We start from the raw sequence: 27155 nt of genomic DNA, 5'->3' as shown, positions 1-27155 counted from the left end.
AATGGCTTTTTGTGTTTGACATGCAGACCTTTAGAGGGATGGGAGGAAACAAATATGCTCTGATGGTGAGCAATATAAAACATTGAAATACAAAACATTGACCTGCACAGCAGCTTTTATAAAATCCACAGCATCCAGCAGTTGTAATAATTTCCTATTAATTTCCATCAGCAGAAATGATAAGAAACACAATAAATGATGGCCCAAGTGAGAAGGGCTCAGAAAATCCAGGCAGGGAGGGTTTTTGGGGTGTAATGCCTTGGATTCAGGGATTGGGCTGCTGCTCCAAGATTCCCCAAAACCAACAAAGCAGATTTTGGCAGCAATCTTACCCTGCATGGAAATGTCCCAAAACAAAGCCCAGATGTCCAAAGGTAAAATCAGCAGCAGGGAAAAAAATTGGGAGTTGGAAATTAAAAGGAAAACTGCCCGATGATGGAACAGGACAAGTTTAATTCCAGTTTTAACTGCTGTCTTAATCTGCAAACCAATTTATTCTAAATTTTTAGAATTCTGCAAGAGTTTTTATTCAGATGATTTTTAAACTGCAAATCACAATTTATCCCAGATCTCTGGAATTGTGAGAGGTTTTTTAATCTGCAAATCACAATTTATTCCAAACCTCTGGAATTGTGAGAGGTGTTTTAATCTGCAAATCACAATTTATTCCAAACCTCTGGAATTCTGAGAGGTTTTTCTGGAGAGGTTTTTCAAACTGCAAATCACAATTTATCCCAGATCTCTGAAATCCTGAAAGGTTTTTGGGGATTTCTGAGGTGTTTCTTAGGGGTTGTTTGGGGGTTCTGTACATTGGGGGTTTTTAATTGCTTTCTGCTGTCCTTTAGGGAAACATAAAGACAAACATCACAAAAACCTAAGAAAAATTGGCTCCATGGAAGTGCTTTAAATCAAGCAGCAGTGGCAGAAGTGAAACCCCCAGGTTTCATTCTCCCTCATCAGAAACTTGGCCTTTTTTTGTGCCTTAAAACTAAGCCAGTTTCTTCCTAGTTCAAAACCAGTTATAAAAGCAAAAATTTAACTCTCCTAAGCCCCAGATGAGCTTGTTTGACTTGCAGCTCAGGCAAGAGGCAGGGCTGTATTAATGCCTCTCACTGAGCAGCCTTTTTATCTTGAGAAATCTTCCAAATTCAGGCAAAGCCGCCTTTGGTCCCAGCTGCACAACTATTTCTGTTCCAAACCAGCTCCTTTTGCTCAAAGTGTGTCAAATGTTCCTTCCCTGAGTGTCTGAGCAGCCTGGAGCAGCACAGGGCACTGGGAATTCCATCCAGGCTCACAAACTCTCCTCATTTAACTCCCAGGCTAAATGAGCTGGGGCAGCCCTGTCACAGGGAGGAAAAGCAATCAATAAAGGGGATTTTCAGGCAAAAAAAAAAGGGGTTTTTCCCTGGTTTTGGAATGATTTGGGCATGGCTCAGCGAGCTGGAAGCCTCTTCAAAGCAGGTCACAGCTTCTCAGGGCAGAAATTGAGGATCTGGCAGCAGAACTTCCCAGGAGTGAGGAGGTTTTAGCTCCACAACATAACAGTGAGTTGGAAGTTTCACAGCCTGGGCTCTGGAGTATCTCAAATGAGGGAATGAAGGATGAATTTATGCTTCATTATGCTCCTGAACTGATCAGAGTCCCACGGCTTGCACAAGGTGGGACAGAGCTGCTCCTCCTACCTGGCCATCCTCACCATGCCTGGATGGAGCCAATTTGTTCCTACTAAAGCCTCCCAGCCTCCTTAGAAACATTTCAAATCACACATTTCCCCCCTAAAAAGGGGAGGAGAAATTTGTGGACACGCTCCAGCAGTTTAAACCCACCTGCTTTTCACTTTTATATTTTTATCAAAGCTTAATGACATCCAAAGATGTGTGAACTGAAAGCACTGGGGTTGAGCAGCCTTGCACAGCACTAAAGGCAGGCAGAGAAAAACCCTTTGTTACTTAAATTGCCTTTAAAAATCCACTTCCACCTTGCCAGGATACATTTCAAATAAAATCCTGAACCTCACACTTTTGTGAGCTGATTTTCACAAGGCCAGAGGAGTCAGGGCAGGAATTTTTACCCAGCAGCTCCTTTTGCAAAATCAGGCCAAGTTTCTTCTCTGTGTTAATTTAACAGCACCAAAAGTTGCAAAATTAAAAAGGAAGAAATTCCAGGCAGGAACTGAGCTCCTACAAAAACCTGGAGCTGGGCAGAGCCATCAAATTCACCCTTAAAATCCTACAAAGGTCCATGGATATGAAGAACCAAGTGCATTCCCAATTTCTGTGCCCCTGGCAGCCCTGGGGATGTCACAGGACACATGGGAAGGAAAGAAGAGAGGAAGCTTTGTCCTTCAGGCTGAAATCTTTGGGATAAAAGGGTAAAATCCCATTTCTAGAAGCCAAGGAGGTGCTGTGAATCAGACCCATGAAATGCAGGGGTAAAGCAGGGCAGGAAGGCCCTGGAGCAGGGTGGGAGGACAGGCAGGGAGCTGAGCAGAGGGAACAGAGCTGACAGGACAGGGGAGGAGAGAAGGGCAGCACACAAAGGTTCAGGGAACAAAAAACTGCAAAAGCAGAAACCAACCCAGGGAAAAACGTGGAGCAGCAGTGACAGCAGGAGATGAATTCCTCAGGATCCAGGAGAGGGGAAACACAGAACACTGAGAGGATGAACCCTCTGTGTGCAGCCCTGCCCTGACTGCAATTCCAGCTGCCAGCAGCGTCAATGAACCAAAATCCTCAAATCTCTGCCATCCTTAGGGAGCTCTGAGGTGCAGGGTGCCCAGGGAACTCAGCAGCTCTCAGGGCACCCTTCAGTGCCCCAAGCTCAGCCCTGTGGGGTCAGTTTGGTGCTCAGGGCATTTCCAGGAGCTGGGTCTGAAGCAGAGCTCAGAGAGTTCTAACTGGGAACGTTCCCCTTGGATTTGTGAAGGGAAAGGCAGATGCAGTTTGTTTCCCAGCACAGCTGATTTTCCTGCAGCTCCTTCCTGCAGCTCTCCCCAGCAAATGCTGAGTGTGAGCTCTCAGGGCCTCAGGAAGAGACAACCAGAGGGTCACACCTGGGTGCAGCAGGATTTGGGATAATCCCACTCAAAAGACTGATATTGGATCAGTAGCTGCAACTGATGGACCCCAAACCCACCTGAGAGCTGACCCTGCAGGTGATGGACCCCAAACCCACCTGAGAGCTGACCCTGCAGGTGATGGACTCCAAACCCACCTGAGAGCTGACCCTGCAGGTGATGGACCCCAAACCCACTGAGAGCTGATCCCAGAGGTGATGGACCCCAAACTCATCCCAGAACTGACTCCATGAGTCAGTCATGATAAAACCCCAACCCATCCCAGGACTGACCTCACAAGTGACAAATTCTAAACCCATTCAGAACTGACCCTGCAGGTGAGGGACCACTAACTCACCTCAGAAGTGACCCTGCAGGTGACAAACCCCAATCCCACCCCAGAACTGACCCTGCAGGTGACAAACCCCAATCCCACCCCAGAACTGACCCTGCAGGTGACAAACCCCAAACTCAACCCAGAACTGACCCTGCAGGTGACAAACCCCAAACTCAACCCAGAACTGACCCTGCAGGTGACAAACCCCAATCCCACCCCAGCACTGACCCTGCAGGTGACAAACCCCAATCCCATCCCAGCACTGACCCTGCAGGTGACAAACCACAAGCCCATCCCAGCACTGACCCCATGAGTGACAAACCCCAAACCCATTTCAGACCCTGCAGGAGACAAACCCCAAACTCATTCAGAGCTGACCCTGCAGCAGACAAACCCCAAGCACCCTCGGCTGCCGTGGTGCCCGGTGTGTGCCCGCTCACCTCCGAGGCTGCTCTCGTGCCAGGCGGGGCAGTCCGGCTGTGCCCCCGCGGTGCCCGCTCACCTCCGGGGCTCCTCTCCTGCCAGGCGGGCTCTCCTGCCGTGCCCCCGGGCCGCGGCTGCTGGCGCTGTCCCTGCTCCCGCTGCCAGCCGAGGAGGACAGTCAGAGCCACCCGCACGCCGTGTCCCTGCCGAGCCCCGCTGTGCCCCGGCTCCCCGCGAACCCGGGGCCGCCCGGTCCCATTCCCGGTCCCGACCGAGCGGGGGAATTCATTCATTTCCGCGCCCTCCGGCCTCCCCCCGACCCCCTGCAGAACACCGCGGGCCCCTCCCCTGCCGTCCCCGCCGCCCGCCCCATTCCCGCTCCCGGGGCTGCCCCCGTCCCCCCCTCCCCGGTGCCGCCCCCGCTCCCCCCGCCGGGCCCGGGCCCGCCCCCCCTCCCGGGCGCTAGGCCGCGGCGGCGCGGGCGGCGGCTCACCGGTGTCGGGGGGCGGCGGGGGCCCGGCGCGGTGCGGGGCGCGGCGGGGGCGGGCCGGGGGCGGCGGGGGCCGGCGGGGACCGGCGGGGCGGCGGCGGCAGCGCGGGACGGGGCGGCGGAGCGGCCTCTACTCGCGGCGGCGCAGGGCGGCCATGGCGTGACGTCATCCGCGCGCGACGGGGCCCGGCGGCGCGAGGCGAGGGGAGGGGGGAGCGCGCGCTCTGACACCCCCCGGTCTCTTAAAGGGGCCGCGCACGGCATGGACGGAGCGCAGGTGTGCGCGCACAGCTGGACGCGTGAACGCGCCAACATCTGCACAGGGGGCGTGTGCGGGCGGGCACGTGGAGGGGCAGGGATGTGCCAGGTTCCAGATGTGCCGGGGTGGCACACGCGCACAGGGACGGGGCACCCGCGTGCCGCAGGATCGGGGAATGTTCGGGAGCTCTGGCAGGGACACCTGGGGCAGGTGACACAGGGACACGTCCAGGTGGCTTTGGGATGGCTCCAGACAGGAGACCGCACATCCCTGGGCAGCTGTGCCAGGGCTGTGCCACCCTCCATGGGCACAGGCTCTCCTCGCGTTCAGAGGGAACCTCTCGTGGTTTGGTTCGTGGTCAGTGCAGCTCCTCCTGTCCCTGAGCACCCCTGGGAACAGCCTGGCACCGTCCTGTGACACCCACGGGGGCGTTCGTACGGACTGATGGGACCCTGTCAGCCGGACCTGCCCCGAACGGACCCGCCCGGCGCCCGGTGCCCCCTCAGCCGGACCTCCCCGGCTCCCGGTGCCCCCTCAGCCGGACCCGCCCCGCTCCCGGTGCCCCCTCAGCCGGACCTGCCCGGCTCCCGGTACCCCCTCAGCCGGACCCGCCCGGCTCCTGGTACCCCCTCAGCCGGACCCGCCCGGCTCCCGGTCCCTCCCCGGCCGGACCGGACCCATTGGGCCCGGCGGGCAGAAGGGTGCGGCCTGGGGAGGGAGGAGCCTCTGTGACAGGTACATAAGGGCAGGTGAGGCGGACGGGTTTGATCCTCGGGAGAAGAGCTGCTGTTCCCTGGAGGTGAGGGAATGGGAGCTCTGCTGGACCCCCATGAGGCTCCTGGCTGGAGATACCCCTGGATCAGCAGGGCTGGGGTGCTCCCGTGGGTGTCCCTGGCCCCAAAGCCCCAGTGCCCTCTCCCAGGAGCCCAGGGCTGCTGTCTCACCTTTGCTCCAGCGCTGACTCAGCCCCCGCGTGTCCCTTTGCGCAAGAGCCCTGCTGGCAGGGGACTCTGGCCGGGCGGCCACCGCTGGCCTGGCCCCGGCCAAAGGGCAGGACCAGCCCCTGTAAAGGCAGCGGTGACAGAGCTCGGGCTCAATTCTGTCACCGGCATTGCCAGCGGGGAGATCTGGAGCAGACGGGAGCTGAAAGCAGCAGAAGAACCCCTGGAGCGGAGTTGGACGTGCTGGTGGAAACAGATCTTGAGCTGACGGGAGCCACTGTCCTTCCTCCCCGCAGGCTGCTCCGTGCCCCTTGGAAGATGGACTACGCCAAATCCCTGAGCCAGCGCCTGGCTGCCCCCGTGTCCAAGTAAGTGCCATGGACCCCCTGTCCCCAGCATGGGGGACATCCCCCAGATCCCTCAATGGGTGCTGTCACTGCCAGGGGCTCCTGCTGCCTCTCAGAACACCCCGATCCCTGTGTCCCTTCCCAGATGTGTCTCAGCCAGCGCCTCCATGACCCAGCAGCTGCTGGCGGGCCCGGCCCCGCGGCCCAAGCCCTACCGCGTGTGCAACGGGGACCGCAGCGTGCGCAAGGGCGTCATGGCCCCCAGCCTGGCCGAGCTGCTGCGCCAGGTCTGTCTGTCTGTCTGTCTGTCTGCCCCTCTGTCCATCTGTCTGGGCTCTGTCTGCCCGCCCAGGGCCTGCCCCCAGCCCTGCTGACCCCCAGCCCCTCCACAGGCCCAGAGCGCCCTGGCCCTGCCCGCGCCCATCGCGCTGGTGCTGGATGAGGACGGCACAGCTGTGGAGACAGAATCCTTCTTCCGGACCCTGGAGGAGGGCACGGCCCTGATGGCCCTAAGCAAGGGGCAGAGCTGGACTGCCCCCAAGGTGAGGGACCCCTGAGGGGCTGGTTTGTCCCCTCATGCTGAGGTGGGATTGGGAGGGTGGGGTGCAGCAGGTGACCGCGGTGCTGCTGCTCCACAGACGCGTGGCTACCAGGTGGGCCTGTCCCGCAAGCCCCCGCGCAGGATCGACGTCGCCTGCGTCACCTTCGACCTGTACAAGACCCACCCGAAGGACCTGGGCTGCCTCAACGTCAAAGCCACCCTGTATGGCACCTACAGCATGTCCTACGACCTGCGCTGCTACGGGGCCCGGCGCCTGGTGAAGTGAGTGTGGGGCTTTGGGGACACCCTGGGGACACAGGGGACACTCTGGGGACAGGGGCACTGCCCAGCCCTGCCGTGGCACGCTGACCCCTCTCTCCCTGCCCAGGGAAGCCCTGCGCTGGGCACTGTTCAGCATGCAGGCCACGGGCCATGTCCTGCTGGGCACCTCGTGCTACATGCAGCAGCTCCTGGATGCCACCGAGGAGGAGCAGAAGGAAGAGGAGAAGAGCTCGCTGCCCCTGCAGAACCTCCTGCCCTGCAGCCTCCCTGCCCTGCCCTACAAGAAGATGTCACAGTGAGGCTGGCTGGCCTGGCCTGTCCCCTCTACTGTACCCCCAGCCCTCGGGGGTCTCAGCACCCCGCTAGGTCAATGCCTGGGCAGAGGCTGCCACGGTGCCTGGCACAGCCTCTCCTTGCACTCCGCTGGCTGAGTGTGGCCAAGCCTGCTCTGGAATAGCTGCTGCTCTGTAAATATATTTATTTAAGTAAAGTTCTCCTGAATTCAGCTGTGTTTTGTGTTGTCTTTGTGGGGGGGACACCCAGGATGCTTAGCCCTTGCACTGCTTGGCACCCTGAGCTGGTGGTGGTGTAAGAGGTGCCAGGAGGGAAGCTGTCGCAAGCGCTTCCCCAGGGGAGCTGCTGCCTTCATCATCATCCTCCTCCTCCCTGGCACCAGAGCCTGGCTCCCACTCCTTGGCACAGAGCTGAGACACCCACAACTCAGTAATGGGGCTAACCCCAAAGCCCTGGCCTGTGGCAGCTGGCACCACGCCTGCCCTTGCTCCCTTTAAAGATCTCCCTGTGCCCCTGCCTGTGCAGGGCTGGCACAGAGGGAGGGACACGAGGGGGTGTTCTGGTCCCTGGGGTCCCCAGCCCCATTGGCAGCCCTGGGCAGGGGCAGTCCCTGTGCCCACCCCAGCCTTGCACAGCCCTGGGTGCTGCTGCTGGCCTGGCCAGGTCTGGGGGCATCCCAAGGGCCCAGCAGCTCCAGGGATACCAGCTGGGAAACAAACAGGGCTGGGGGCACTGGGCTGGCCTTTGGGGACTGTCCCTGACACAGAAAGATCCTGAGGCACCATCCCTGCCAGAGAGGGTGGGAGGGAGGGAGGGGAACAACCCACTGCCCGCCTCTGCTGGACTGGGAATACTGGGAAGCACTGGGATGAGCTGTGGGGAGGTGAGGAGCCATGCTCTGGGGGGTCCTTAGGGCCATCCTCCCCTGTCACCCTGTGGGGGACACCAGACCCGAGCCACACTCACCTGGGCACCCACAGCAGGGTCTGGAGCTGCAGGCAGGGACTGCTCCTGTGGCAGAGACCGGGGCCCCACCCGGCGCTGTGGGGCTTAATTACCTTGATAATTAATGAGCCATCAGCACCAGCTGAGCCCCATCTGGGAGCAGCAATTTGCCCCATGGCTGCTGAAGGTGCCACCCGGGGACAGCGCTGGGACATCGTGCCCTGTCCCTGCTGTCACCGTGGCTGTACACACCCCATGTCCCCACGGCCCAGCCCCTCGGGGGGCTGCTGGTGGCTGTGCCAGCCCCCCCAGTGTCCCCCACCCCACACAGGTGTTTAGCAGACATATTTATTTCTGTACACACTTATTTATACACACAGTTCCCAGAGCAGCTCCATCCTCGCAGGGTCTGCTCTGCAGTGGGGACACCCCCAGATTTCCTGGGGTGCCATGCCCGCCACCCCAGCCCCGTAGTGTCTACGGGGCAAAGCCCCCTGCAGCCCCCAGGGCAGGGCCACGCACAGTCCTCCTGCCTCAGTTTCCCCCGGGGGCACAGGTGGGGGCTGACCCCACCTCCAGTGTCCTCACCCCCCAACCCGGGTGAACTTTGGGGCTCTCCAGATGCCAAATCTCCCCCGGTGGAGCCTCCTGGGGGGATCCTCCATCACCCCAACCCCTGCACAGGGGGGGTGTCAGGCACCGGTTCCATCCCCCAGCCCCTGCAGCCCCCCAAGCCGTGCCGGGGGGCTCTGGGGGGGTTACTTGACGTGCTCGGCGGCGTGGGAGGAGCAGTAATACTTCTTGTGGGCGATGAAGGTGGACAGGCTGCTGAACTTGATGTTGCACAGGCGACAGTACCTGTGGTTGCCGTTGGGCACCGGGCCGGGCACGGCCTTGCCCGGGGGCGTCTGCACCCCCCTGTCCGTGTAGGCGGGGGGCGTGGGGGGATTGCGGGGGGCTTCCCGCAGAGCCTCGGGGGCCGCGGGCGAGGCGGGCGAGCCGGGGGGCCGCGGGCTGTCCCTGCTGTCCCTGCCCTCCTTGGCGCTGTCCCGGCGGAGGCGAGGGCCGGGCGGGCGCGGAGGGGACGCGGTGGGCAGCGGGGGCTCGGGCGTCCTGCTGGCACCGGGCGCCTCCGGCGGTCCCGGCTTGGCCACGAAGAGCCCGTGGGCGCTTCGGAAGTGCTCCAGGAGGTCGCCCTTGATGGCCCCGTTGAGGGGACAGTAGGGACAGGCGGCCAGGGGACCTTTGGCCGCCGGCAGTGGCAGGGAGCCCTTGGGGTGACGCTGCAGCGAGTCCGCCCCGGGGTAAGGGATGCCGGGGCTGCCCGCCGGGGCCGCCCTCACCCGCACCCCTCCTTCAGGGTCCCCTTCCCCGGGGCTGCCGGGGCTGTGCCGGCCCTTGAGGGGGGCGGCCATGGCGCCCTTCATCTTCTGCAGGTGCTCCAGCGTGCGGGGCTGCAGCGGCGTGGCCGGGCACTGGTACTTCTTGTGCGCCAGGTACGCGTCCAGGCTGTTGAAGCTGATGCGGCACGCCGTGCACTCGTGGTAGTCGGCCAGGGGCAGCAGCGGCGCCGGTGCCGGTACCGGCGTGGGCGCCGGCTCGCTCTGCCAGCGCGGCTTCTTGCTCAGGTCGATGGGACCCTCGGCGTCCATGGGGCCGGCGCGGGGCTCGGGGGCGGCCGCGGGCGGCTCTGCGGGCGGCGGCTCCGGGGCCGGCGGGGGCTCCGCGGGGCGGCGAGCGGTGCCGTGGATCTCGTAGAGCTTGCGGCGCTTGCGGGTGCGCAGGGGCTGCGGCAGGAAGGGCACTTTGGGGGCGGCGGGGCGGCGCAGGGGGGGATCGTGCCGCGAGGCACAGTAGAAGCGCTTGTGCACCACGTAGGTCTCGTGGCGGCTGAAGCGGATGTTGCAGGCCTCGCACAGCGTCTTGCTGGGGTCCTCGTCCCCCTCATCGCCCGCCGAGCTGCCGGGGCTCTGGCTGTCCTCGCTGCACCGCCCCGAGTTCCCTTCTGCCTCGGGGGACCCCGCTTTGGTGCCCCCCTCCTCAGCCTTGCCCTCCGGTGCGGCGGATGGCGGGGTGGCATCGCGCCCGGCGTCCCCGTCCCCCGATGCCGGGCCCTGCCCGTTGCCTGCCGGGGGGGACAGCAGCGTCCCCGGGGCCAGGGGACCCTTGGTTGCCCCGGGAGGAGCTTTGAGCTTGCGTGCCCCGGGGGGGCTGTCCTCGGCCAGGTGCCGGCTGGAGCAGTACAGGCGCTTGTGCACATAGTAGTTGTTGATGTTGTTGAAGGTGATCTCGCACTCGAAGCACGTGGCGCCCTTGGGCACCGGCGGCGAGCCCGTGTAGATGGCGGGTGGCACCGTGCCCCCGTGGCCCTGCTTCAGCCGGCTGTGCACCAGCTCCGACATCTTGGCCAGGATCTCCGAGGCCTGCGGCACCACGGCGGCCTCGTGGCCGAACACGTACTGTGGCAGGAACACGGTGCCGCCCGCCGTGCCCGTCCCCGGCTCGCTGGGCACGGGGCTGGAGCCCGGCGTGGGGCTGGCGAGCTCCGACTTCACCTTGGCCGAGGGCAGGCTGCGGGGGGACGAGGTCCGGGAGCCGCCCTCGGGGCTGCCGGCCCCCTCCCCGCTCCTGGGCGCCTCCGCCTCGCTGGCCGGGCTGCCCGCCGGCTCCTCCTTGACGCGCACGGGCTCGCCGGACGTGGAGGAGGAGGAGGATGAGGAGGATGCCGATGAAGGCCCTTCCCCGTTCTGCGGCTGGGCTGGGGGTGAGAGTTTGCCGGCCCGGGGGTCGGGGGGCGAGGCGGGCGGTGCCGGTGCCGGCGGTGTCGGTGCCGGAGCGGTGTCGGGGCCGGGCAGCACCACGTGCGGCGGCAGGGCCGGCAGCGCCTCGGGCAGGAACGCGCCCAGGCTGCACTTGCGCAGGGACGCGTTGTTCGGCTGGCTCAGCCCTGCAGGGGGACAGAGGGGACAGTGTCACCAACAGAACCAGCACAGGGATGATCAGCACTGGCGTCACCGAGAGCACCAGCATGGGGTGCTGCCCTGTCCCCCCGTTATGACACCCCCAGGGCAGGATCCTCACCCCGTTCCCTGTTCCACACATCCTGGCAGAGGGATGTTTGCCATGTCCTGTTCCCAACACCCCTGGCACCCCATTCCCCATTCCCAACATCCTGGCACAGGGACCATGTACCATCCCCACCTCCCTTCCCACCAGCAGGCCCAGGTGGGGACAAGCCCTGGGTGACAGTGCCATCCCATGTCATCCCATGGCCACAGCCCCAGGACTCACCAGCAGCGAGGGGTTTGGCAGCAGGAAGGGCTGACCCAGGTGAGAACACCTCGCCCTTGGAGCCCGGCTGGCAGATCATGTGGTTGGTGACCAGGTGGCTGTACAGGATGTCCCGCGTGGTGGAGATGAAGCCACAGCTGTGGCAGACACCTGAGGGGACAGAGCACGGGGCTGAGCGAGCAGGGCAGGAGGGACGGTGCCCATCCCTGGGTGGCACAGGGCTGTGCCCGTGGGTCACTCACCGTTCAGGGTGTCCGTGTGCACCTTCAGGTGCCGCTCACAGTTGGCCTTGGTGGTGAAGGCGGACAGGCAGATCAGGCAGACAAACGGCCGCTCTCCTGCCGGACAGATGGACACAGTGCTGAGGGCAGGGGGACAGGGACTATGGGGACACCCACAGAGCCACCCCACAGGGCCAGCTCCCTCTGTCTCTACAGGTCTGAGATGGGGGAAGACCCTACAAGCGAGCAGTGCCAAACCAGTGCCCCAAACCAGCTGGGGAGAGCCTCATCCCACTGCTCGGCGTGCTCCAGCCCTGCATCCTCCCTGCCCCTCCAGCAGCCCAGCCTCCTCCAACCGGCCACCCTGCTGCCACCCCAAAGCCTCCAGACCAGGGGTGCCATGCCATGCCACGCCATGCCGTGCCATACCGCTATGGCTGCGCATGTGGATCTCCAGGGAGCTGGCACTGGGACAGCTCTTCTTGCACTGAGGGAAGGGGCAGACCCTCTCGTTGGGATAGGTCTCCTTGGGCTTTTCGTCCAGCGCGGGGGAGCCGGCGCGGGCGCTCTGCCGGCTGGCACAGTAGTACATCAGGTGTGCCTGCAGGTTGCGCTCGCTGCGGTACCAGATCCCGCAGTCCTTGCACGGGAACACGTCCTCTGTGGAGAGCAGGGGACAGGGACATCGCTGTGTGATGGGCTGGGGACAGGGACATTCCTGTGGGACTGGCTGGGGAGCCCCGCAGGGCTGTGGTGCTGTGTGTGTCTCCCTGCATGTTCCTCTCTGCGTGTCCCTCCCAGCGTGTCCCTGTGTGTCCCTTCCCGTGTGTCCTTCTCCGTGTGTCCCTCCCAGCGTGTCCATACAAGCATGTCCCTCTCTGTGTGTCCCCCCTTGTGTCCCTCTTTGCATGTCCCTCCCCGTGTGTCCCTCCCTGCATCTCCCTGTGTGTTACCCTCTCCATGTGTCCCTCCCCACATGTCCTTCCCCGTGTGTCCCTTTCCGTGAGTCCCTCCCGATGTGTCCCTCCCTGTGGGTCCCTTCCCGAGTGTCCCTCCCTGCCTCTCCCTCCCCGTGTCCCCCCGGGCTCACTGTTGACCACGGCGGTGGCCAGGATGGCGGCCATGCCGGCCTGCTGTGGCAGCAGCTGGATGTCGGAGTGCAGCGCCGCCGGGTACGGGGACTCGCCGGGCTCGGCTTTCACGCCGTGCTTGGGGACAGCCGGCGGCTCTGCCACCACCAGGGCGCTCAGGGGCTCGTCCTCCCGCAGCGCCCGCGTCGTGCGGCACCACAGGGCCTCGTCTGCGGAGGGGACAGCGGTGAGCGGGGACACCGCACCCCGTCCTGCCCGCCCGGCCCGGCCCCTCCGTCCCGCCCTGCACCCGCGGCCCCGGCTCGGCCGCTGCTCCCTCCCGGCCGTGGCCTGGAGATGGCGGTGTCTGCCCGTGCTGAGCCCGCACCGCCCTCCCGGAGCCGCTCGGGCTCGTGCCCGGGTCTGCAGATATCCCGGTGCCACCCCTGCCATATCCCGGTGCCACCCCTGCGACATCCCGGTGCGACCTCTGCATCCAACCCCGTGCAATCCCTGTGTGATCCCTGCATCCATCCCCGTGCAATCCCTGTGTGATCCCTGCATCCATCCCTGTGCCCATTCCTGCATCCATCCCTGCATCCATCCCTGCCACATCCCTGTGCGATCCCTGCATCCATCCCTGTGCGATCCCTGTGTGATCCCTGCATCCATCCCTGTGCCCATTCCTGCATCCATCCCTGCATCCATCCCTGCCACATCCCTGTGTGATCCCTGCACCCATCCCTGTGCCCATTCCTGCATCCAACCCTGTGCAATCCCTGTGTGATCTCTGCATCCATCCCTGTGCCCATTCCTGCATCCATTCCTGCATCCATCCCTGCACCCATCCCCGTGCAATCCCTGTGTGATCCCTGCATCCATCCCTGCCACATCCCTGTGTGATCTCTGCATCCATCCCTGTGCCCATTCCTGCATCCATCCCTGCATCCAACCCTGTGCAATCCCTGTGCCCATCTCTGCATCCATCCCTGTGCAATCCCTGTGTGATCCCTGCACCCATCCCTGCCACATCCCTGTGCCCATCTCTGCATCCCTGCATCCTTACACCCATCTCTGCACTCACCCTTCTGCCAATCCTTGTGCCCATCCCTGAACCTTTGTGCCCATCTTTACAACCATCCCTGTGCCCATCCCTGGATCCATCCCTGTGCCCATCCTTGCTCCTATCTCTATGCCCATTCCTGCTGATACCCTCCCCAGCCCCACTGGCTGCAGCCACCCAGGGAAGCTGGGACAGGGACAAGCCCAGGGACAGCCAGCAGTGGGACAGGGGACACGGATGGGGACCCCTCCCAGCCACCCCCAGTGCCCCCAGTACCAACCCTTCCTGTAGATGACGGCGTTGGCATCGGGCTCTCCGGGCACGAGGGGCAGCAAGGACAGCCAGCAGCTCTCGTCCCCCAGCACCAGCGTCAGGGGGGGGCTCTGTGGGGCAGGGACAGGGGTCAGCACCAGGGTCACACTGAGGTGGGGTCACATCCTCCCCAAAATGGGCTGGGGTCACACTGAGGGGCTGCCAGGGGGTCACAGCACTCCCAAAATGGGGCTGGGGTCACACTGAGGGGCTGCCAGGGGCTTACAGCACTCCCAAAATGGGCTGGGGTCACACTGAGGGGCTGCCAGGGGGTCACAGCACTGCCCAAATGGGGCTGGGGTCACACTGAGGGGCTGCCAGGGGGTCACAGCACTGCCCAAATGGGGCTGGGGTCACACTGAGGGGCTGCCAGGGGGTCACAGCACTGCCCAAATGGGGCTGGGGTCACACTGAGGGGCTGCCAGGGGATCACAGCACTCCCAAAATGGGGCTGGGGTCACACTGAGGGGCTGCCAGGGGATCACAGCACTCCCAAAATGGGGCTGGGGTCACTGAGGGGCTGCCAGGGGGTCACAGCACTCCCTGCTCAGCCCGTGCCCAGCTCAGCCTCCCTGCATTCTAATGAATATTAATGAGCACAAGGGGGGGGAAATTAATCTCCCTGATCCTCCGATGGCTGCTGCAGTAACGATATGAAATCTAATTATCCATCCCAATATTTCCAACCCCTCCAACTCAGCCTGACAGTCACAGCCAGTTGGGGCCTTATCACTGCCAGGAGCCGAGTGCTGGCAGCCTGATAAAGCCCCCAAGACATGTGTGTGACACTGACACATGGGTGTGACACACTGGCACAAGGGTGTGACACACTGGTGCATGTGTGTGACACACTGGCACATGGGTGTGACACACTGGCACAAGGGTGTGACACATGTGTGTGACACACTGGCACATGGGTGTGACACACTGGTGCATGTGTGTGACACTGACACATGGGTGTGACACACTGGCACAAGGGTGTTACACGTGTGTGTGACACTGGCACATGGGTGTGACACACTGGCACAAGAGTGTTACACGTGTGTGTGACACTGGCACATGGGTGTGACACACTGGCACATGGATGTGACACACCGGTGCACGTGTGTGACACTTGCACAAGGGTGTGGCACATTGGCACAAGGGTGTGACACACATGTGTGACACACTGGCACACAGGTGTGGCGCACTGGTGCATGTGCGTGACACACTGGCACACGGGTGTAACGCTGGCACAAGGGTGTGACACACTGGCACATGGATGTGGCACACAAGTGTGACACTGCCACAGGTGGGTGCACCCCCCTTGCCCCTGTGAGCACGGGAAATGGGGCTGGGGGCTTTGGGACCCCGGGGTCCCTTGGGAATTCTGTTCCCGGCATGGGGACAGCCCTGCCTGGAGGGGCTGCCTGCACTGCACTGCACCCCAAGGTGCCCCCAGCACCCCGGGGTGCCCAGCCCAGCTCCCCACGGCGGCCTCAGCCCGGCGTGAAGCCCTCCCTTGTTCTCCCTGAACAAAGAGGTCGCTGTGTGGCTGCACAGCCCGATAACCATCGCACACCCATCTGAAACCCGAGCCGCTCCGCATCCGCCGGCAGCGCATCCGCACGGCCCTGCCCGGCCCGGCCCGGGGGGGACACGGGCACACTCACAGAGGGGCTTCACTGCCCTCGGCACCCCGAGATGTCTGCAAGAGGGTTTGCACACCCTCCTGTGCAAGGATCTTTTGGGGGAACCCTGCGGGAGCAGGTGGGGGCGAGTAGGCATCTTCCTCCTCCTCCTCCTCATCCTCCCGCTCTTTCTCCTTTTCCCTCATCCCATGGGACACACGGTGCTCCACACCACGGAATACCAAAGCCACCCAGTGCTCCCAGCTCCCAGCAAAACCCCAGGCTGGGATCATCTCCCACAGCTCCACATCTCACCAGCTCCACCTCAGCACAGGGAGGAGGAGGAGGAGGGATGAGGGTGCTGTTTGGGGTTTATTCCCCGGAGATGAAGAGCGGAGCCAGGCAGGATTTGGGGGAGACCCCCTGCACTCCCCCCCAGCGCCGCCAGCAACAAAGAGGAAAGGACCTGAGGGTGACAGCCCCTATCAGGGATGGGGCTGCAATTCCTTCCTCCCTTCCCCGAGCAGAGATAGGGAGGGAGGAGAGTGGCAGAGGAGAGCAGGGCTGGGAATCATCAGCCGGGCTCGATAAGGGAGCTGCTGAAATGGGAGCAAAAATATTTAGACAATAAATGAAGTATCAGAAAAAAGCTGAGCATATCTTGGGGAAATCAATCATCCTGTACCGGGTGTCTGGACACACGGCGCCAAGCGGGAGATAGGGAGCCAAACTGGGCAGATAAGGGTTAATCAAGGATTTAATTCAGCAAAGATAAACGGGCCTGAGCTTAAAAAAAAAAAAAGAAAGAAAAGAGAAAAAAAAAAAAAAGAGCAAAGGAGAGAGGAGGAGGAGGAGGAAGAGGTGGGGATGGAGCCAGGGCTTGAGGATCCTGGGCTGGAGCTGCCTGTGTGCGGCTCAGGGGGGATGTGGAGGGAAGGACGTGGCTGGGATGGAGGATCCAGAGCCTAAAAACACCCAGAGTCACACTCATGGCCACGTCCCTCCTCTGCTGCTCCCCCAGTGGTGCCACCAACAGCCACCATCCCCTTGGTGCGCCTCTCCTGCCCCTTCCCTACACCTTTCCAGGCACCACCAGAGTCCCCAGGGAGCAAATCTGAGATGGGAAAAAGCAGATCCCATCTCCCCTGTGAGGAGACAGGTGCCACCAAGCAGCCTGTGCAGAGGGGACGGCAATGTCCTCCTGTCCCCTGCTCTGGGCTGGCAGGGAAACCTCAAAGCAGGAGATTCCCTGAGGAATCTGAGCAGCTCAGGCAGGGACTTCTCTTGCCAAAGAACGTTTCCTCCACCTCACCGTACTCCCTGTCCCCTCGGGTGCTCCTTACCGTGCCGCCGTGGCCCGGCGATGCCGGCTCGCTGTGGATGCTGCCCGGGAAGGGGCCCCAGGAGAAGCCCTCGGGGAGGCTCCGGCGGCTCCGCACCCGTCTGTGCCCATCCCGCACCTCCAGCTCCAGCTCATCTGTGGGGAGACAGCACAGCATCAGCGGGATGTGCCCCAAATCCCCCCTGGACTGCAGCACCCCAAATCCCGGGGGTGTGGGACCGCATCTCCAGCTCATCTGTGGGGAGACACGCACAGCATCAGCGGGATGTGCCCCAAAACCCCCCTGGACTGCAGAACCCCAAATCCCGGGGGTGTGGGGACCAGGCTGGAGCTGCTGGTGAGGGTCCCGTGGGGGGTCCCAGCCCAGCCCGGGGGTCCCAGCCCGGCCCCGGGCAGAGGAAGGAGCGTTTCTCATCCCCGCACCCGAAGTCGCAGCAGCTTCAGGGCTTAATGGCTTTGATTATCTGATAAGGCTCTGGTTTAATGGGTTAGATAACATGTGAATACGCTATGAAGGCTGCTCGAAAATGTTTTAACTGTGCCTTTGTCTTTGGGAGCGCAGATAAGATGGCAGGTAACCAATACCCAGATGGATGTGCTGCCTGCCCCTCAATGGATGCTGCCCCCCAAAACCGAGCAGCCCCCCGGGGACACAGAACGAAGCCATCCCGCGTGTGCCCGAGCCCCCCGAGCCCCGAGGGGATGCAGGCAGTCCCGGGCGCCGGGGACAGGGAGGAGGCTGCGCTGGCTGAAGGCAAAATTGCCTCTGGAGCCGGGAGCGCGGGGAGGATAAAGCGATCCCAGGGCTGCGGAGATTGAAATCTGATGTGTTTATTAGCAGGGCTGACATCTGGATCCTCCCGGCGCTGGGGTGAGCTGAGGTGAGCGACTGGGAGCGCTGGGTGGTGTCACCTGCCATGGCCCAGGTGCCACTGCCACCTGCGGGTCCCCTCTGGCCACCCTGGGCACTGCCTGAAGCTCATCCCAGGGGAGCAGCCGGTGCCATCCCGGCAGAACTGGGAGGTGTCCGGGCTCCTAGAGGTGTTTGGGGTCACCAGGCTGGTCCCTGGCACCCTGCAGCCCCGTGCAGAGCCCCCAGCCCTGCTGGTGGTGGGCTCTGCCTCAGCCCCCCTGTCCTGCCCACCCTCACAGCCTGGGAGCCCCTGGAGCCACAGCGCTCCCAAAGGCACCCTGGCCATCCATGGAGATGCCAGCTCTGTGTCCAGCTGGGATCTCATCCCTGCAAAGGGGTTTTGGGGATGAGCACGGCACGGGCTGTGCACGCCCTGCATCCCTGGCACCCTCCTGCCCTGCATCCCCCTGCCTGTTTCCTCCAGCACAGGGAAGAGGAGGAGGAGGGATGAAGGAGCTGTTGGGATTTATTCCCTGGCACAAAGTGAGCCTGAGGAAGGGTCCATGAAGGACTGGGGCAGGCAGGGAGCAGAGTGACCACCAGAGCGGCTGAGCGGGGCAGTCAGACCTCACATTATTCCGCCACTCCCAGCACCTCCCATCCGATCCCAAAACGCTCCTGGAGCGCTGAACTCCCCCAGCCTCAGCATCCCCAGCCTCCCCTGCACCCCTAAACCCCCGGCAGCCCCTCGGCCTTTGGCACCCCAAAGATCCCGGCTGCTTTTGGGGCCCGGAGCCCAACGGCCACGTCCCCCTGCGGGTGCCCCCCCTGCCCGTCTCAGTGGTAATCAGCAGCGTTTGGGTCAGGAGACCATGTCTGTGAGATAAGAGCATTCGCCTGACACTTCCCATGTCAGAGCACTTCATCTTGTGTGTATCAATCCCCAGCAGAGAAAACACGCAGGCGCTGATAAAGAGAAAACCGTTCCAGACAGGGGGACAAAAATAGTGCTGCCACAGCCAGCCCCGTTCCCGCCAGCCCCACGGGCTCCACCCGCCCCAAAACGGGGTGCTGGGACCCCACTGATGGTGCTGGACCCCTGCTCCGTGGCGCTGGGAGCTCCCCCAGAGGGATGAGTGTGCCCGGGCCAGCCAGGGATGCTGCAGAGAGGGGAAAAAAGGAGGGGAAAGATGATTTTTTCCAGCTAAACACACAGCACTGCTGAGAAGGAACAGGGAACATGATGAGGAGGCCTGGGAAATGCTGTGTGCTCCACACTGGGAACAAAGCCCAAAGGCAGAAGCTGTGTCCCTATGCGGGACCACCAGGGAGTGATCCCACTGATCCCACCTGGATCCAGGCACATCCCACTGCCTGCAAGGCTGGGGAGAGCTGCTGCCAGCCCCTGGGGTGCCCTGGAGCAAAGTCCCTGAGCTGCAGCTCCCTGTGGGATCCCCTGGCAGGTGAACACCCCCCAGGTATCTCACCTGGCCATCGGTCCCTCCTTATCAGGGAGCAGGGCTTATCTGCCAGCTCATTAACCAAATCGGGGCAGGGACCGGCCTGTTTGCTCTGGGGCACAGAGAAAAGCAGCAGGGAGGAAGGAGGGAGGGAGGAAGGGAGGAAAAGCCCCCAGAGAGGCAGGTGCACCTGCCTGGTGTGACAGGGAACACGGGGCTGCTCCTGGTTTATCTTCCCATCAAGAGATTCCAAAGGAATCGGCTGAGCTGTGCCAGGAGCAAAGATTAATCCTGTCACCACCCCACGGCCAAGCAGGCACGGCTGGCACCCACATTCCTGCCCATCCCAAGGGTCCAGGGTGGGCACAGGGGAGGGGGGAAGCTGTGGGGATGCACAATTCCAGGGAGGCATCACTGAGCCTTCCTCCAGCACAGGGTGTGATGGAGATGAACGGCCAGAGCCCACGGGCACGGTGACCACAGCATTGCCAGGGCCAGGGAGAGGAATGGCACTGCCAGGAGCAGCACTGCAAGCTCTGAAGATGCAGCCACATCCATTTGTTCTCCTTTGGGAGTGAGCAGGAGGGAAGGGCAGAGGGCCCCCAGACAAACCCACTCATCCCTCCCCACCCCACTCCAAGCTGTTCCCACATCCCTTTGCCTCAGCTGCATCCAGAGCACTTGAACCCCATCCAGACCAACTGCTGTGCCCCTCAGTGGGCACCCAGGCTTGGAGGGCCCTGCAGTGTTTGCAGCTGCCTGGATACAATCAGGATAAACAGTGCTATCGGTGTGTCACGGGATCACAGCCTGGGATCAGCCACCTTGCCCTGTGCCAGCCTGGGGGGCACAGCCAGAGCCAGCCCTGGGCATGGAGACACTGGCAAACAGGGAGGGATGGATGGATGGATGGATGGATGGATGGATGGATGGATGGATGGATGGATGGATGGATGGACGGACCTCCAGATTCCTCAGTTCATTTGGATGTGGTTCAAATCCTGTGGATGTGGGAGGCAAAGGGATGCAGGAGCAGCTTGAAATGGGATGGGATGGATGGTTTGGCACCCTCTGCCCTTCCCTCCTGCAAGGAAAGCAGATGTGGGTGCCTGGATGTGGCTGCACCCCTGGAACACCCAGGAGCCAACGTGGGTGGCTGCAGGAGCCGGCCTGGCACTGGGATGGATGGAGGGATGGATCCACCAACGGGTACCAACCTCCCACGGCTCCCCTGCTCCTGCCTGGGGAAATCCGAGCTGGAGAAGCCCCAGTTCCCCCCAGTTCCCCCCAGTTCCCCCCAGTTCCCCAGCCCTGCCCCAGCTGCTGTTTTTAGAAGCGGCGAGAGCGCGGCGGAAGGAATAAATCCTGACAACTCAACTACTGCAATGATGTGATGGCACCGCTCCGATAAGATGGAGGGAGCCGATTGGGAAGAGTCTTAAGCTGTGAACACGCAGCATCTCCACTCTTCACCTCGGCTCACAAAGGGAAATCTCTCCAAAGGGGCTAAGGAGATTATCCCGGCTTTGCCGTCCCGGGTGCTCGAGTAATCAGGGCAGCCTTGGGGACGACAAAGGAGCGAGGAGGGTTTAAATCGAGCCTTGCTGGGCTCAGCCTGCTTGGGCTCAGCTCTGCGGGTGCACAGGGGATGGCTGTGGCACAGCTGGGCTCTGTGCCCTGCTCTGGGCTGCTGGGGAGGCCCCGGCGGGGCGGGAGCCAGGGGGGATCTCTGCCTTTATCTCTGCTGCCCATCGCTCGCCACTTATTGATTGTTTGCTGCCCGAGTCCAAAAGCGACTCCTTATCGGGCTGAACCCTGCCCCTGGATAATGGAGCAGCCAGCCCTGCCCCTGGGCACCACCCAGCTCCTGGGGGGGCTGCACCCCAAAAGGGCCCGCTCTGCTCGCCAGCTGTGGGGCACAGCTGGCAGGCGCTGCTGGCAGGGTGGCACTGGCCGTGCCAGGTGTGCCCCGGGATCACCCCACGGAAGCTGGGGTGCCCTGCCCCTGCAGGATGGGCTGATAAGCATTGCCAGACATTTGCCTTTGGGGTGTTGCTGTGCCCTGCTGGGATGGGGTGCCCATCCCGAGGGGTGCCCATCCCTCATGACAAGGGGTTCCCATGCCAGGACAGAACGGGCACCTGTGCCTGCAGGGATGTGGATGGAAACGCTGGGAATAAATAAGGTCAGGAAGGGCTCAGGGAGGATGGGAAGCAGCAAAACTTCCTGGCTTCCCTGGGGCTGCCAGGACCTCTGTGCCAGGGGTGCCCTGTCCCTGCTCTGTCCCCCATGCCAAGGGGTTCCCATGCCATCCCAAGGCAGCCCCCATTCCCCGGGATCCTCCTCACAAGGGACATGCAGGAAACACACAGGACCTGGGGACAGGAATAAACACTGGGGAAAACACCAGAAAGAGCTCAGGAAGGATGGGAAGGAGGAAAACTTCCTGGCTGCCCCGGGGCTGCTAGCATGGCAGGAGGCCTGTGCCAGGGACACCCTGTCCCCTCGCCTGGGACCCCTGGCTGTGCCCAGGCAGCAGGAGGAGGGCACTGGGGAGGGCAGGAAGCCAGAGAGGGGAGGAAGGGGATGCAGGGGCCCCGGAGCTGATGCAGAGGGAAGATATCCCGAACGGAAAGGGGAGGGGAGCAAGGGGGACCCTGCCACAGCCCCAGGGCCTGGGGGTGGCAGAACCCCCAGGAGGGGGCACCCAGATGGGGACGGGGGGTTCAAGCCCCAAATTTTGCCAATTCCTCAGATCCAGGCAGGGCGGAGCAGGAAGGTGAGTGATTGACAGCTGTCAATCAGCACCACCGGGAGGCATCACCCTCAGGGCTCTCACCATGAGAGTGCAGGAAAATGCCAGGGAAAATGGGAACAGATGCCTGAGCATCCCTCCCTCCACACTGTCACTGTCCCCAAAGATCCTGAGCATCCCTTCACACTGTCAGTGTCCCCAAAATCCCTCAGCATCCCTCGACACTGTCACTGTCCCCAAAATCCCTCAGCATCCCTCCACACTGTCACTGTCCCCAAAATCCCTCAGCATCCCTCCACTGTCAGTGTCCCCAAAAATCCCTGAGCATCCCTTCACACTCATTGTCCCCAAAATCCCTGAGCATCCCTCCACACTGTCACTGTCCCCAAAATCCCTGAGCATCCCTTCACACTGTCAGTGTCCCCAAAATCCCTCAGCATCCCTCCACACTGTCACTGTCCCCAAAATCCCTCAGCATCCCTCCACACTGTCACTGTCCCCAAAGATCCTGAGCATCCCTTCACACTGTCACTGTCCCAAACACCCTGAGCATCCCTTCACACTCATTGTCCCCAAACACCCTGAGCATCCCTCCACACTGTCACTGTCCCCAAACTGGTCTGATCATCCACTCAGCAACGTCTCCAGACCAGTCAGAGCATCCCTTCACCATCAGTGTCCCCAGCCTGTCCCCTCCACCCTGCAGTGACCCCAGGCACAGGGGGACATTCCCAGCTGCTCTTCCTCATCCCAAACCAGGGACAGGTGCCACCATCAGTGCTGGGATTGTCCCCACCCCGCTGCCTTTGGCAGGAGGACACACATGGGAGGGTTTCAGGGTGCTGGGACACTGGGGGTGCCAATGCCCTGAACCCCAAGTGCCCCCATGCCTCAGCAGCCTCCCACAGACACAACTCTCTGCTGCTCCTCTCCCAGTGATAACAGGGAAGAGCTGGGATAATTTTCCCACCCGCACATGCCAGGGTGGAGGGGAGGGACAGGGCAGATGTGGGGGTGCTGTCCCCCCCATTGTGCCCTGCTCACCCCGATAATGAACCTTGAGGTTTCCAGACAAACCCTGGGCAGCCAGAGATTATTGAGGAGGGAGATAAACACAACTGAAGGGAAGGGGCAGCTGGGAGGAAAAGGGGGGGGGGGAAAAGGACTTGGGAGTTTTAATTAGATGCACTAAAAAAAAAAAAAAAAAAGAGGAGTTGCTCTGTGCCATCCTGATATGGAGGATGGGGGTGAGGGGTTTGGGGGATCAGGAGAGGAGCCTGAGCTCTGTAATCAACCCAGAGCCATCACTGCTGCCCAGAGGAAATATGAATATTAAATTAATAGCTCATAGTTAGCAATTGGATATTAAATAAAGGCCAAACAGGCAAGGGAGTTCAGCAAGGTGGAGCTGCAAACAGCGATGCTGGTGTAGGGAAGGGGGTGAAGAATTCCCAGGTGGGATAATGCAAAATCCACCCTGGGTTTGGTCACAGCTCCAACCCTGTCCCTGCCTGTGCTGCTCCCACAAAGACAAAAGCAAAAAGCTCCATCCTACCTGGTGCAAAGGGAAGAATCCAGGATTCCCAGGGGCTGCAGCAGCTCCCAGTGGGAATCCTCTGGTGCTCATCATGAGGCTGAGCAGCCTGACCCTCAGACGGGCTCTCTGCTGCATTCCTGCACCAGCTCCATGTGAATTTTGCAGAGTTTTTCCTCTTATCCTGCTGGGAAAGCTGGCTGGGATTGCTGAGGTTGGCAGGGCAGGGATGGGGCAGCCCTGGGGGCTCGGGGTGTTGCTGAAATTCTCTGCTACCCAACCTTCCCCAGGGCCAACCAAAACGAATGGGAAAGATGGGAACCTGAGGCATGGACGGAGGGGCTGTGGGGAAGGGTTTGGGGGAATTTGGGATGGTTTGGGGGAATCTGGGAAGGATGGACGTGCTGTCTCCAGCCCCGCCAGAGGATGGAGTGAGCACAAAGCATGGCCACGCTCCCACGGGCAGGCAGAACAGAGCCAGGCTGTCCCAGCACTCTGGATGAAGGGATGGTGACTCCTTACATCTGTAAAGGCTCCCCAAGTTTGGGATTTCATCCTCCAGCCCCCCAGGGAACTTGCCCATCAGCTGGAAGAGCCTCAGCCCCCTCCAGGGAACAAGGTCACTTCAAAGCTAAACCAAAACCCTCCTCACTGCTGCCAGGAGGGGCCAGGCAGCCCCAGGGCGAGCTCCTGGTGGGCCACATCCCCTCTGGATCAGCAGGATGACCCTTGGGATCCCCGACCCACAGCGGGGGTGACCCAGCGACCCCCAAAGCTCCGTGGGGTGCAACCGGAGCCCCCCGGGCGCGGCGCATCCTCGCGCTGACAGCTGGCGGATCCTGCCCGATAAAGCAGCGAAGCCAGGCTGCTCCCGGCTTCCCTTTTGGGCAGCTCCGTCCCCGATAAAGGGCGAGCCTGCAGAGCCCCTGATAGCCGGGCCACGGCGGCGGTTGGAGCTCTCTATCGGCGCGGCATCGCCGGCAGCTCCCGCCACCAGCACCGCTGCCACCGCACCACACGGGCTGCAGGGCCCCACCAGCAAATCTCCTTTACATACAGAATGCAAATAACCCAGAGGAGAAGGGGAGGCACGGCCCCAGTCAGGCTCCTTGGGGAGATCTGGGATGAGCACGGTGTGGTGACCCCACAGGGCATGGGGGGAATGTGGGGTGGGAGGTGCAGCCCCATCCCACCCTGCCCCGGGAGCGCTGGGGGCAAAGGGCTGGGAGCAGATAAGGAGGAGCAGGGGGTGGCCTCCAGCTCCTTCCTGGACACCACATGCAGGAAGGGCTGGGATATCAGCGGGGCCGGCAGGAGCTTCCCCTCGGGAAGGGGAAGGGGACTGTGGGGATCTGGGCAGCTGCAGCAGGAGCACGTGTGCTGGCAGGCACTGCTTCCCAGGGCTGCTGCAGCCCGGTGGCCTCGGGGACACAGCGGGACCTGCCCTGGGCGTCCATCCCCAAAGGGCCATCGCTGTCCTCCAGCACTGCCCAACACTCCCAGCCAAAGCTGGGAGCTCCCCTGGGAGGAGCAGGGTGTGGGCAGCACCCACAGGGCACAAAATGTGCCCAAAATGTGGCACATTCACCCTTGGGAGTGCCAGGTGCTCCTGGCCCCATCCCCATCCACCTGCCAGGAGCCACTCCCAGTGGAACAACCACAGCCCCCATCAAGGAGTGACGGCCACAAACTAAAGCACAGGGAGTTCCAGCTCAACACGAGGAAGAGCTTCCCATGGAGGGTGGCAGAGCCCTGGCACAGCTGCCCAGGGAGGGTGTGGGGTGTCCTGTCTGGAGCCATCCCAAACCCACCTGGATGTGTTGCTGTGTCACCTGCTCCAGATGTCCCTGCCTAGGGCTGGATGCTCTCCAGAGCTCCCTGCCTACCCCAGACATTCCCTGGTTCTGTGAATCTGTGTGGCACACGTCTGTAACCCCGTGGCTTTGGAGATAAGTGGGTGATAGGGCTGGGGGTGCCCACAGGGCCAGCCTGGCCTCGCTGGTGCCCCCATGCCCGCGTGGAGATACCAGGGGGAGATAGAGGCTGAATTTGCTCCTTGGGGTTTTGATAACCATCACCAAACCACCCCAGCGTCGCTCTTGTGGTTGCCAGGATGTTGGTGAAGTGCCCTGGTGCAGCGCAGGACGGGCCCAAACCCTGCCAGTGCCAGGGAGTGTGATGCCAGCTGTGGGGATGGCATCCCTGCTGCTCCCACATCCATGCTTTACCATCCCAACAGCGCCCTGGAGATGTCAGGGATCACACCCATCACCTCACATCTCCCCTCTGCAGGGCTTCTGGGGTTTGCAGCTTGCCCAGCTCCTAGTTCTCCTCTCATACTGGTGTTTGCAAGAGGAGGTGAATGCTGGAGGCTGTTCCAGCAGATCTCAGGACACTGGGATGGAGCAGGACGGCCCCACAGCAGACACTCACCTGGCCCATTCCAGCTGTCTGGCTCCTGGGGGTTTTCTCCAGGATCTGGCTTCTCCGGCTCCTTTGGACTCTCCAGAGCATCTCTGGACTCTGCAGCAGGAGGGGGAAGGCAGCAGGTCAGAGCAGGGCATTCCAGAGGCAGCAATCCCCAGGGGCTGGGACCACCAGAGCAGCAACACCCAACACCCAGGGCTGGCATGGGCACAGGGAGGGGATTCACATCCCCCTGGGAGTGCCCCATCAGCCCACCCCAACCGCCTGGCACACCCATGCCATGCCACGCCACGCCGTGCCACGCCAGCGGGCCGAGCCCCGCTCCCCTCACGGCTCTATTTGTGGCGTATTCATAGCAACTTGATAACAATTATTTTCTCCATTAACTGCTGCTGGAGATGGGCTGATAAAGGCAATCTGCATATGACAGTGTGGCAGATTAGTGCCCAAAGTACATGTTTGCCTTGGCGTCCCGGGCGGATCGAGCAGCGGAGCCCAATCGATCGGCGCCACCGCGGCCGCCCAGGGGTGACGTCACCACCACTGCAGATTATTAATACAGGTGATAAGCGCCATGATTAACATCAAATAAATCAATCACCGGGTATAAAAGTCCTATTATTTTTGGCTATAAATCAAAGTGCCTGGCATATCGATTTTTATCCATCGCGCTGAAAGCTTTAGTGGCCGTTATTGCTGCTGGGCCTTATCTCTGCTATCACCTCTTTATCGAGGCAGGCCAGTGCCAGGTGCAGCTCCGCGCCCCGGCTCCGGCTCCTCGCCCCCAGCCCGGCTCCCCCATCAGATAAGGGCCCTGATTCCCTCCGCCAGCGAGCAAAGTTTGCCTGGGAGACCTCCCTGACTCAGATACTGGGGTCTCTTCCCTGCTCCACTTATCAGGTCCCCTCCCTGTTCCAGTTATCAGGCTCCCTGCCCTGCTTTGCTGTAGGATCCCTTTCCTGCTCTGGCTGTTGGGGTCCTTTTGCTGAAATCGGGGTCTCTCCTTGCTCCAACTAGGGTCAACTCCTTGCTGAAGAGACCTGAGGCAGGTCTCTGGCCTGCCTCAAATACTGGGGTCCCCTCCCTGCTCCAGCTACTGAGGTGCCTTCCTTGCCCTTCATTCTTGGGGTCCCTTCCCTGTCTTGTGATCTCCCCCTACCTCGTCCTGTTGGGGCTATCAGGGTCCCTAAATGTTGGGGTCCCTGACTGTCCCAGCTATTCATGTCCCTTCCCTACTCCACTATTAGGATCTCTCCCTGTCTCAGCTCTCAGGATCCCTTCCCTATCCCGGCTGTTGGGGTCC

At 61.8% G+C, this 27155-nt stretch overlaps 3 protein-coding genes across 4 annotated transcripts in view; 1 reads left to right on the top strand and 2 right to left on the bottom strand.

The window, feature by feature from the left end:
- The window catches only part of ZC3H18 (zinc finger CCCH-type containing 18), a 45565-nt gene extending 41500 nt beyond the window's left edge, over positions 1-4065 (bottom strand). The window contains exon 1 of one of the 2 annotated variants that reach the window (XM_058034019.1): positions 3833-4065. The gene's annotated coding sequence lies outside the window, so the exon portion shown is untranslated. The remainder of the gene's footprint in view (positions 1-3832) is intronic. The other variant, XM_058034020.1, reaches the window with a different exon arrangement.
- Positions 4066-4510: 445 nt separating this feature from the next.
- Positions 4511-7129, top strand: CIDEC (cell death inducing DFFA like effector c). The gene is made up of 6 exons (XM_058034027.1): positions 4511-4582; positions 5802-5873; positions 5998-6139; positions 6245-6394; positions 6491-6675; positions 6782-7129. The coding sequence occupies exons 2-6, from the start codon at positions 5824-5826 to the stop codon at positions 6972-6974; spliced, it is 720 nt and encodes a 239-aa protein (XP_057890010.1). The 5' UTR covers positions 4511-4582; positions 5802-5823; the 3' UTR covers positions 6975-7129.
- Positions 7130-8283: 1154 nt separating this feature from the next.
- ZFPM1 (zinc finger protein, FOG family member 1) overlaps positions 8284-27155 on the bottom strand; it is a 35775-nt gene continuing 16903 nt past the window's right edge. Inside the window, exons 3-10 of the mRNA XM_058034121.1 lie at positions 25859-25948; positions 16825-16958; positions 13840-13942; positions 12517-12726; positions 11856-12086; positions 11448-11543; positions 11206-11355; positions 8284-10861 (exon numbers count right to left, since the gene is read on the bottom strand). Of these exons, the coding sequence (XP_057890104.1) occupies positions 8673-10861; positions 11206-11355; positions 11448-11543; positions 11856-12086; positions 12517-12726; positions 13840-13942; positions 16825-16958; positions 25859-25948 (3203 nt within the window). The 3' untranslated portion in view covers positions 8284-8672. The remainder of the gene's footprint in view (positions 10862-11205; positions 11356-11447; positions 11544-11855; positions 12087-12516; positions 12727-13839; positions 13943-16824; positions 16959-25858; positions 25949-27155) is intronic.

The sequence above is a fragment of the Melospiza georgiana genome, chromosome 14 (genome assembly GCF_028018845.1).
Source record: "Melospiza georgiana isolate bMelGeo1 chromosome 14, bMelGeo1.pri, whole genome shotgun sequence".
Taxonomy (NCBI): domain Eukaryota; kingdom Metazoa; phylum Chordata; class Aves; order Passeriformes; family Passerellidae; genus Melospiza; species Melospiza georgiana.
The sequence above is the reverse complement of the archived record's forward strand: the minus strand, read 5'-3'. Positions and strand labels throughout refer to the sequence as shown.

Bases quoted from the DNA above. Each gene is read 5' to 3' on its own strand.
- CIDEC (XM_058034027.1), top strand. From the start codon at position 5,824: ATGGACTACGCCAAATCCCTGAGCCAGCGCCTGGCTGCCCCCGTGTCC. The intron at 5,874-5,997 runs GTAAGTGCCATG...GTCCCTTCCCAG, and splicing joins CTGGCTGCCCCCGTGTCCAA to ATGTGTCTCAGCCAGCGCCT. The intron at 6,140-6,244 runs GTCTGTCTGTCT...GCCCCTCCACAG, and splicing joins TGGCCGAGCTGCTGCGCCAG to GCCCAGAGCGCCCTGGCCCT.